This window comes from Thalia democratica, chromosome 4 (genome assembly GCF_965202585.1).
Source record: "Thalia democratica chromosome 4, ktThaDemo2.hap1.1, whole genome shotgun sequence".
Taxonomy (NCBI): Eukaryota; Metazoa; Chordata; class Thaliacea; order Salpida; family Salpidae; genus Thalia; species Thalia democratica.
In genome coordinates, this window is record NC_139168.1 from 24923045 (window position 1) to 24934503 (window position 11459).

The following is an 11459-nucleotide window of genomic DNA, read 5'->3' on the forward strand; positions in this document are numbered from 1 at the left end:
ATTACTAGTCATAACCTACAAGTTGTGTAAATTAAACAAATTAAGTGTATGATTGTTTAAAATTCTATTAGACGTGGACATTAAAGCTTAATTTTTAATAACAAGTAATATTTTTTAATAAATTTTACACAATTTAATCTAGCTTATTTCAGTAAAACCTTCACAAACAAAGTCTTTATATGTTCTATTTATCAAAATAACCTGAAAAATATCATTAGTTGGACAAATGAAAATTTTGGAATTAAAATAATTTAACAGATACAAACCTCATAAAATTGATAGTTATAACTAAATATTATTTGTTTTCAGAATTAAATAATTTAACACTGAAAAATGCAGCACGACGATGTATTATGGAGCATGATTGGTAACACCAAGAACTGCTCGTACAAGGTCAAGACCCGCACCAGCAAGACCCAGCGCTTCTGCAGGAACGAGTACAACGTCACCGGACTGTGCAACAGGAACTCATGCCCGCTGGCCAACAGCCAGTACGCCACGGTGAGGGAGGAGAAGGGCGTGTGCTACCTGTACATGAAGACCATTGAGCGGGCGCACACGCCAAAGAGGATGTGGGAGAAGGTGAAGCTGCCGAGAAACTACAACCAGGCGCTGCAGAAGATAGACGAGGAGCTGATATACTGGCCGTACTTTTTGAGGCACAAGAACAAGCAGAGGTACACCAAGATCTACCAGTACCTGATCAGGGCGAGGAAGCTCACGTTGAAACGGCAGAAGAAGCTGGTGACGGTCAACCGCAAGAAGGACCAGATTGAAGAGCGCAAGGAGAGGAAGGCGCTAGAGGCGGCTAATTTAGACCAGAAGATTGAGAAGGAGCTGCTGGAGCGGATGAAGGAGGGAACGTACGCCGACATCTACAACTACCCGCAGAAGGTGTTTGAGAAGCACGTGCTCGAGCCCGAAGAAGAGAGTGAGAGCGAGGAGGAGAGAGAGTTTGTGTCGGACTTTGAAGAGACGGATGACGAGCTGTCGGACATTGAGGAAATGTCCATTGCTGAAACTGACGATGAGGATGATGTGGAAGTTGCTTCCAAGAAGAGGGCGAAGGTGCAGTTGGAGTATGAAGACGAGGAGCAGGGTCCGAGCAACAAGAAGGTCAAGCAGGTCCAGGAGAACTGATTTGAGAGTGTTTTTAGACAATTTGCTGTTGCGTTAGTAATATTGTGACCACTAGAACATTTTATAATGATTTTTTAAAACAAAATAAGTTTGGTATGTTAAATATTTTTATTTTTAACTAGATTTTAAAAATTTACATTTTATTTTACTGCGCAATAAGATTTAGTAAATGGTGTTTTAGTTGAATTATTTTATACGAGAAAATAAATATTATTATACGATTATATTAGTCTTGTTTGTGATATAGTTGCTTATATGTTTAAGTTAAATCTTTTACAGTTGCAACTAAAAAGTTTTTTTTGATAGAGAGTAATTTTAGTGATAAATAATCTTAAAAAGTTAAAATTTTTGTACAAAAAGTGAATATTTTAGACCAAACTTTAACTCTGTATATTAATTGTTACTGGGTTGATCACAACTTAAATATCTATTTAGTTGAAAGTTTATAGTATTTATTACTTGATCGTTTAGGAAATTAGAAAGTACTGAATGTTGATGCTTTGAGAAAAATAGTTTTAAAATTCTTTGTATCTTCACATTTGTAACTTTTTTAAGTTTTTCACACCAATGTTTTAAAAATTAAATAAATTTCAAATAGATTTCCAACATCGAGAACATTTTGTGTTTTAAAAAGCTTTAACAAATAAATTTTAGAACTCAAAGAGATATTTATAACCATACTTCAAATGGACGAAGACCAACTGAAAGCGAAGTGGGTCGCCGACCTCCATTGCTACCAATGCCTCAATTCCACACAGTTCCTGCACAAGGACTTTGACTACGAAAAAGTCCACAGGAACCTGATGTGCTGCGTTAAGGCGATGCATAGCAGCCGCGACCTGCTAGACGTGCTGTGCGGTCTGAACGAGAAAACCTTTCGAGACCTTTCTCCCTCCGAAACGGTCTGCTTCAAGCGCCTTGTTCTCGTTTGCATCCTCAGCAAGTCTTTATTGGTGTACGAGTCCGTCGTTTCGAAAAAATTCAAAATAAACTCTTTGATTTTGAAGCAAATTTACCAACTCACCAACGTCGCCTGGCTGCTCAACGCCGCTGAAAAGCGCAATTTAATGAGAACTCTCGTCTACTGGAACCTGATGCTGATTTTGACTTCCGTTAATGACAAGGACTTGAGCAATGAGACTTTGATGTCCTACAAGCACCTTTTGAACGGCAGCCAGTTTGCATCCCTACAGGAGAAAATGGAAAGTAATGTTGCATGCCCTCAGTTCAGCTTTGTGAGGGAGCTCATGTCGGCGGTGTTGAAAGCGGCTTCCATGCTCGCCAACGATCTGGAAGTTCCGTTCCTGGTGAAAGTGGCTTCGACCGACTCATTTTGTGAATAAAAATCATAGTTTTATTTGAACTTTTCGGTTTGAAGTAACTATTTTAAAAACTCCACGTTGCTATGCACATTCTCTTTTAAGCTTCTGTCTATCTCTAAACTTAGCTTTAGATAAAGCTTTATTTACCAACCTTTAAAAATTAAGTTTCACTTTGTTGTATGAAGTAATTTCTAGGACACAATATTTAAAACAATTAATTAAGATGTTTGTTCAAGATGTATGTGTTGATGTATAGTTAGTTAGAAATTATAAAATAAAATAGTTTCTCTTAATGACGTTATGGATTTAAAATGGTAATATTATCTACACTGTTTTTTACATATTTACTGCTCAAAGCTACAATTATATATAATGTTTTTTACTTAAATTTTTAGTGTTGTGAACGAATATTAATGCATTCATTACAAAACATAAATTCTTTAGTAGACCTCTGAAGTTTATTCAAAGTTTTTACAATCATATCATTGCACTAAGTAAAATTTTTTTGATTTTTTTTATGTCTTGTAAATACATACATTACATTTTTATTTAATGCTGCTCATAAAAAAGCGACAGTTGTATAACCGAGTTATTGATAAAAGATTTTCATGATCAAATATTTAGTTTAAAAAACATATTACTATGTAATGATATATGTATAAGAAGTTTTTGCAAATGAAACTTTTTTTAGTACAGTTATATATAAATATAAGCTTTTAACTCATTGAAAATGCTCAGTACGAATATAAGATAAGAATTTATTGAACACTTAAATAAAGTTTAAAGTTTTTTCTTACTCCATATTTTTTTTATACTTAAATGTTTAATTAATACTACTAAGTTTTTTAGTACTTTTTATTAGCCAGCACAAATAACTTTTTAGTACAACAAACCTTAAAAATATACTCTATAGCTAATAAATCAACCTGTTCATAGTTGACATTTGGTACTTAATTAACATGCGCAAAAAGCTTTATAAATCAAACTTTGAAACAACAATTGTACAACGAAATCAACGAAATTAACTCTGTTTGTTCGCCACAGATAACCTTTTTTGTATTCGACCATTTTGTACTTCCCGCCAAAAATGTCGAAGATAGACGTGCTGAGCAACAACGACTACTTCGAGCCGGGAGCGCACGTGGAGTGCGACATGGTGGACGAGGTGATGAGGAAGACCACGGGTCACGTGACCGGAGAGGTGGTCAGCTTCGACAAGAGCACCAAGCTGCTCGTCCTCAGTCAGTTTAATTTGTTTTTAACAACGTAGTTATGCTTTTTCTCAAGTATGTTTTCTGAAATTTGAAGCAGTGTTTAGCCTATTCAAATAGTTTTCTTAAAATTAAAATTGCTTGTACTCAGTTAGTTTGTGAAGTTTATTAGGTTGGTTAACTATTTGTTTTATGAATAATTTTATGGTTTTTAATACAGTATCCAAGCTTTTCTTTAGTTTAAAGTTATTAGTTATCAAGCATGTTAGTTGTTTTATAATGACGATTTCTAAAACTTTAAGCAGGATTCGGTCATTTAAAAAACTTTGTTAAAATTAAAAGTGCAGTATGCAAGCTCGTTTCAGTTAGTTTAAAATTATTCATTATTAAACATATTTGTCGTTGTTTAAGGATTTTTTTTAAATCAAAATGGTATTTAACTTGCCATGGGAGTTTTCTTACAAGTTTAAGACACAGTTTATAAGCTTTTAGTTCTCGGTTAGTTTGAAAAAATTAATTATTTTCCCATAAACTCCGGCCAGTTTAGAATACCTTAAGCTAGTTTTTGGGTCACTCTGGTTGTTTTTATGATGTTAAAACTGTGCATTTATTTAAAATATTTCAAGAATGAAGCAAAACGGTATACAAGCTGCTAAATAGTAGTTTTTATAAATTTGTTAGTAATGAACATGTTTTTGTTTTATATGGTTTTTTTAAACACAATCTTGGCTGCTCATTCTCGTTTATATAGACGAAATAGTTGTGTATATTAAACCAATTGATAAATAATTACTTAATTTGAAATAATTAATTTGATGGAAATGTTTGTTATTTTACCAGGAGGTAATAATATCTGTTAGTGCTCAGTCTGATAAGAATTTGTTATCATAATTTATAAAACGGCATCCAAGGTGCTTGCCTCTCAGTTTGTAAAAGTATTTTTTTTAGCTTGATTCAGTGCTCACTTATTTCAATATTCGATTCAATCAAAATTATAAACTGTTTGTTTTCAGTTAGTCTGAAATAAAATGAACGTTCTTATGTTGCTGTATTATTTAGTAAACAAAGTTGTTTGTGATAAAAATAATGTTTAAAATATACATAGCTAGCTTGTTTTTTAATTTAGATAAAATAGTTGTGTATATTATGCCATTTAATATTAAAGTTTATGTATATATATTGAAAGTGTATATTTTCAATATTGAAAGAACAAAGCAGTATGTAAGCTGCTAGTTAGTATATTTTTTAATTTTGTGCTGATTTGAAATTACAGGCAGGGTTGCCAAAATGGGATGCAATTCATGGTTAAGAGTTCTCGAAAATTACATTTTCTGTGACCACTAAATTCTTGCACTATATGAAATTTTCTCAAAATGTGTCCTATGCTAGCTTAAATAAAAAAATTGTAGTTGAAAATTATAAAAAGTACATTAGTATTAACTGGTTGACTGCTATTTAAAGTAGGTGTAAGATGAGTATGAACAGTAGCATGAATCAAGGGTTCACTTACTCTTAAAAGTCAGTGCAAAGTATAAATTTAGGGGTCTTCAACTGATCTTTAAGTAATTTCTAATGAAAATATTGTATTCAATTGTAACTTGACTAAGTTAAACAAGTTTTAAAATTTTCTCAACAAAAAATAATGATAATAAGCTGAAATAAAAAAAATCTAAAACAGTTATTATCTTCTGATAGATTAAGTTTATTTTGAAAAATTAACTGGACCTTTTCTTCTTTTTCTTTTTAGTTTTAATAAATACCCTGAAATAAGTATAATTAGAAGATTATAACATATTTTAAATAAATATACAACCTTATTAAGTTTGTTTTTAATATGTATGCCTGTTGTATATAATATTTGTTGCACCACGTTTTTATAACTATGAATTTGTAATTTACTTACCAACATAAGTTTGCTTTTCTTATTGTGGTACCATGAACAGCTAGTTTTTTATTTACTGCGGAAATTGTGCATTGAAATATCTGTATTAATTTTACCTCGAGTTGTTCGTTAAACAGGATCATTCAATTTTAACGTTCAAAATATTACCAGAAATGCCACAAAAAAGCAAGAAGGACAAACCGATGCTGCAGGTGGTGAATGTCGGGTACGTGGGACAGGCCAACTTAATAAAGAAAGCGGAAGGAAAACCGCAGAAAACAAAAGACAAAAGAAAAAGCCTCGACATGTCGTTCGTGGTAGGTCGATTAAAAAAAATTGAATTTACCACTGGTAATCAATACAACTATAAATATTTTTCAATTCAGAGTTGTAGCTGTTGAAACTTTTAAACATTTTTTAAGTATACAAAAAGTTTGATTATTTAATAAACAGGGTGGCCACTAAACCTTGAAAGTCGTGGAACATTTTAGGCTAAAAAAACCTGGAATTTTAAGGAAAAACTTGAAAAAAATCCGGAAAAACCTGGAATTTCAAACTACTTTTCATGTAAAGTAGTAAAATTTTGGCTTGAGACGAAAATTTTACCATATAGATAAAAGTTTTAGTCATTATCAAAAAAAATTTTAATAGAAAACACATTAAAAGTAGCTTCACAGTATCTTTTTAGTATTGTTTTACTGTTTAACACAGTTTTTATCTTAAACTTAACTTTAAAACTAAAATTAGACCTAAAAACGTGTATTTTTAAAAACCTGGAAGAAATTCAGAAAACCTGGAGGAAATTTCTCAAAAACCACCCTGAATAAAACTTGATCTACTCTTAATTATAAGAGATGTAAAAAAACTAATGATTTCAATTTAAAAGATAATGATTTTATTAGTGATGTAGTTATATCCTAGTATTGCGGCTATTTTAAGTAAAATGTACTTAAAAATCTATTACTTTTCTTATGCAACAGTTTATGATTGTAATAAATGTTCAAAGCTTTTCAATACAAAAGCACAATATAAAATCTAAAACCATGTGTAAAATAAATCTATTAAAATAAGCACTAACTTTTTTATCCTTAATACTAATAAATATTTCTTGAAAACAAAGAACTAATTTTTTTTGCACAAGCATTTGAACGGGTGGAAAAGGTTTCAGATCGAAAAGCACAACATACAAGCTTGCCACTTTACCTAGAAAAACCTGGAATTTTCACATTTTCAGTAGTAAAATTTCGATTTGACTCAAAAAATATATTATTTAAATAAAAATTTTTTGTTATCATCAAATTTTTTTTATTAAAAAACATATTTAAAGTAGCTATACAGTATCTTTTCAATGTTTATTTACTATCTATCACAGTTTTTTATCTTAAACTTAACTTTAAACTATTTTTCTACTAAAAATGTTTTTGAAAAACTAATAGTAACCCCGAATATAATATTCTGAAGCCGTTTGTAAATAAAGAACACCAGTTTCAGTTGCTTATTATCACAACAACGTATTTTTTCCACACAAGATATTCGAACAGACGGACAAGCGGGTGAGGCAGGCGGAGGAGATGAGGAACCAGCTGGCGGAGTGCGTGAAGCAGGGAGTGACGAAGGGCGGCATCGAGCTCTACTTCTACTTGAAGAAAATGTCAGTTACTTGATGTTAATATGACAATAAGGACAGTTTGAGAAACGTTATAATATTGTTTATTTGATGTTTTGTAGTTCAATTAATTAAACTCTATTGAATTTGAATCAAGTTTGTAAAGTTTGCAAAAGCACAGTTTGTATTATCATTAAAATTTTATTTTAAAGCTAGGTTGTTTATATAGAATTTTATTTAACTTTATAACGTATTCCTAAATAAACCATCTAGTGGTAGTTGCTAGTAAGTAATCAAAAGTATTATTACGTATCAAGAAGGGATACAAAAGAATTAATATAATAGTACAGCGTTTTTTAAAACAACTAATAAACTAAATTAATATTTTATAACTACAAAATTCTTTTACGCGTAATTTTGATTTAAATTCTTGTTATGCTAGGGTTGCCAAAAAACCTGGAGTTTGACAATTTAGCCACAACAAAAACCTGGAATTAGTATATTTGTAAAAAAAAACCTGTAATTTTAAACGAAAATTGCTCTAAAACATTAAAAAACCTGAAATTAAACTATTTTTATCTATCATGGAAACCATATCCATAAAACTTTAGGGTACGACGAGGCCGCCAGGTGTTACCAGAATATTCTGATTTTGCTTAAAAGTTAAAGTTTTAGGTATGAAACGATATTTTGTCCTGCTCATGAACAAGAGATAACATATTTCACGTGAAAAGTTAGAGCTACCTCTGGTACCCTTAACGTTGTGTCAATTTTAAAATCACGTGTTGATAAACTGATAATGATAAAACGTTGCAGGTACGATGAGACGAGGGTGCGAGGGGACAGCATAGTGGTGATGAACGCGGTCACCATCAAAAAGCCATACAAAAAAGACAACATCAGCTGCGAGGCGAGGGAAAACAACAAGAACTTAAAGAGAATTTGCGACATTGTTAGTTTTATCTTGAATTGTTTACTTGTACAGATGACTAAAAAGTGTGTTTGGTGCAACTTTAATTTCGTTTCTGTAAATGTAACATTTAATTGTACACCCTGAAGATTAATATTTTATTTTTTCAAACAATTTAGAGATATTTTAAACATATTCATAATTACAGTAACCTGCCAACTAGGTACGCACTTTGAACACTGCACAAAAGTGCGTACCTAGGAAGTTTTAGTATTTAATTAGTTAAATTAAGCCCAATACAAGCATGTTAAAAGCCACCAAAGTTTACAAATGAAAGCAAAATCCCCAAAAACAAAAACTTTCATCATTAAAACAAAACATATTTATTTAAAGCTTAAACTTAATTTAATTTATGAATTATATATAAGTATTTATTCAGGTATGTAGTTTATATTTAACCCACAATTTTTTTCATTCTATCTTGTATTTCCTTGTACCTTAAAAATTTGCATATTACACATAATTATGTAATTAGTAATTTCAAACTAATAAATATTTATGAAAAATTGATAATGCTTTTATTTAGTTGCGTTTATTCTAAAACGCTAGTTTAGAGTTCTAAAATTAATAAAAAGCAACAAAAATTTCTGCTAAACCTTAAGACAAGCTACACTAACAGAAATGTTTTCAAAAGCATCTAGTTCTAAATAAATCTCATATGCGCAACTTTATTTTCATTAACATCGCTTTTTTATATGCTTTTTACATTTATGTTACCATTATTGGGTATGTAAACGTTAATTTCACTGTTCATTATTTTCTTTAAATAAATAGACTGTAACATTTTTGTTTTAAATATCGTATTGATATACAGTATAAATTCATAAATTATTTTGTGGTTCCCTTAATTTTAAATTATTTAATTTAATACAGTAAAACTTATTATGAAATATAATGCTTTTGTATTACTCAGCGTTGCCAAAAAACCTGGAATCCTGGAAAAACCTGGAATTTGACAATTTAGGCTAAACAAACCTGGAAAAACCTGGAATTTGAGAAATTTGAAAAAAAAACCTGGAATTTTGAACAAAAATCACTATAAAACTTGGAAAAACCTTGAAATTTAAACAACTTTTACATTTTAAGTACTAAAATTTCGATTTGACTCAAAAAATGTATCGTAAAGATAAGTATTTTTGTCATCATCAAAAAAAAGTATATTAAAAAACACATTTAAAGAAGCTTTAACATATCTTTTCAATGTCATTATACTATTTAAACAGTTTTTTACCTTTAACAAAATTTTAAACTAAAAATAGACCCTAAAGGTGTAATTTAAAAACCTGAATGAAATTTTAAAAACCTGGAGAAAGTTTTCCAAAAAATTTTGGCAACCCTGATTACTGTTTTTTTTTTAATTCAAAACAAATAAAAAATGCATTTTTAACATAGCGTTTTTCGGCTAAAACTACGTACCACAATGGCAGTTCGTACCTAGCAAGTGCGTACCTAGTTGACAGGTTACTCTTCTTATAACTGCATTGAATCTAATCTCACATCATCGAAACCTTAATAAATCGATCACAAAAATTTATTCTGAACAATCAATATATCAATTTATTAAAATAAATAAAATTTTAATTTATCCCACACAGGTCGCAAGATTTTACGAAGAAAAAGCGAGCAAGCCGTCGTCGTAGTACCCACTTGGCTCACGTGACTTTTTTAGAAAAACTTCCCCTCTTGCGCGACCCACGCACACCCTGTAACAGCCCCCTTAAACTTTTCCCGCCATATTTCACTTTACGCGCAGGGCTGCAAACTCAAGGGTGGTTTCCCCTATTGCGAGAGTCGCTCTGGTTTGCAGCCCTGTGGATTTATGATACTGGCTCTGTAAGGACGCCAGCCTTCAAATAGTCAATTTCTCCTCTTTCCTTTTTTTTTGTTTTTTTCGTGATGAAAATAAATACTTTAGGCTGTTAAAGAGAGTGTTATGTTTGTTGAATAGTTGTTAGAATGTAGCTTATAATAAGGTTGCTACTCTATCAGGCTAGTTTAGTATTTTAGAAAAACCTCTGGTCTGGAACTCTTAAGGTTATTTAAAAACTCAGGTTGGCCCAATCTTGCTTGCTGTTTTTTAACAAACTTAAAATAGTTGTTTATTTTTTTAAATAATCTCCGGCTGTTTTTCAAGTTTTATCAAATAAAAATGTCAAATTTTTTTTTTTTAATTATTCAATTTAAAATTTACAAGAAATTTGTTGAATTTCAGGCTCGTAATTTTCATCTTTCTATTATTCCACTCAGGCCAGTTTGGTGTGTTTCCGGCTGGTTTTTGTTTGCTAAAGCTGGTTTTTTACTACAAAGAGTGGCAACCCCGTGTAAAGCTATCATTATAATTGATTTTAAATGTTTTAATTGCTTACCACTACAAAGAAACTTTAAATGAAACTGAATTAGTTCACTTATTATTTTGAAAATTTGGTTAAATAAGCTGGAATTCGATAAATTTTGAAAAAAAAAACTTGAGATTTTGAACAAAAAACCTGGAATTTTTACATCTTAAATAGTAAAATTTTTATTTAACACAAAAAACATATCATAAAGATAAAAAAATTTGTCACCATCAAAGTTTTTTTATTAAAAAAACAGATTTTCATTAATGAAAAACACAGTTTAAAAACTTCAAAAATGATTTAATTGTGGTATAAATATGTAAAAAAAAACCAATGGAAAAAGTAAAATATTTTCTACTCACCAGTGGTAGCACTTAAAATGTGATTTTTAATAGCTAGTTTTGTTTAAATTGTTTAATAAATACCATAAAGCTAATCTTAAATTATCATAAAATAGAGTTAAACAAATTATGTGTTTATATAATCAAATTACTTGAAGTTTAAATACTTCTATAAAATGAATGTAAAGATAACTGCAGCTATTGGCAAAAAACAAAAGTTAGGCTCATAAAAAAAACTTTTTATATTTTAATTTTGACTTGGTAAAGTGTTTTAATTTAAACAAATTACTTAAAAAAACTTTTTTTTCTGAATTAAAAAAAATCTTTATCATCAAATAAAATTTTAAAACAACTACAGAACTGCTTAATAACAAATTAACACCATAATAATGTTTAGAAATGGTAGAAAACTAAAAGCATATCTATAAACTCTTTTCTTCCACATATACAGCACGGTAATGTTCAGTGTAACTAGTTTTTTTATTATTTGTAGCTGTTTCCTGTCTGATATTTATCTTTTAAAATATGTCCATTTAATACGACTAATAATGTTTATAGATTTTTTTTTTCAAATAGATGTTTTCCTGAGCCATTTTAGTGAAAAATTAAGTATAAACAGAAATGCTTTTGTTAGTATAAAAGTACTGACAA

The 11459-nt window shown here is 30.1% G+C and overlaps 2 protein-coding genes across 2 annotated transcripts; both read left to right on the forward strand.

The window, feature by feature from the left end:
• The first annotated feature begins 319 nt into the window (after positions 1 to 319).
• Positions 320 to 1724, forward strand: LOC145834734 (protein MAK16 homolog B-like). The gene has a single exon (XM_082942238.1). It carries the CDS (start codon positions 334 to 336, stop codon positions 1138 to 1140), a length of 807 nt encoding a protein of 268 aa, XP_082798364.1. The 5' UTR covers positions 320 to 333; the 3' UTR covers positions 1141 to 1724.
• A 1786-nt stretch (positions 1725 to 3510) lies between these two features.
• LOC145834735 (protein LSM12 homolog B-like) lies at positions 3511 to 10045 on the forward strand. Its single transcript, XM_082942239.1, has 5 exons — positions 3511 to 3703; positions 5727 to 5872; positions 7097 to 7206; positions 7978 to 8113; positions 9727 to 10045. Exons 1-5 carry the CDS (start codon positions 3550 to 3552, stop codon positions 9769 to 9771), a joined length of 591 nt encoding a protein of 196 aa, XP_082798365.1. The 5' UTR covers positions 3511 to 3549; the 3' UTR covers positions 9772 to 10045.
• Positions 10046 to 11459: the final 1414 nt, after the last annotated feature.

Excerpts from the sequence above, each read along its gene's own strand:
- LOC145834734 (XM_082942238.1), top strand. The coding sequence starts at position 334 with ATGCAGCACGACGATGTATTATGGAGCATGATTGGTAACACCAAGAAC.
- LOC145834735 (XM_082942239.1), top strand. The coding sequence starts at position 3,550 with ATGTCGAAGATAGACGTGCTGAGCAACAACGACTACTTCGAGCCGGGA. Across the intron at positions 5,873-7,096 it reads GCCTCGACATGTCGTTCGTG|ACGGACAAGCGGGTGAGGCA; the intron begins GTAGGTCGATTA and ends ATATTCGAACAG. Across the intron at positions 7,207-7,977 it reads TACTTCTACTTGAAGAAAAT|GTACGATGAGACGAGGGTGC; the intron begins GTCAGTTACTTG and ends AAAACGTTGCAG.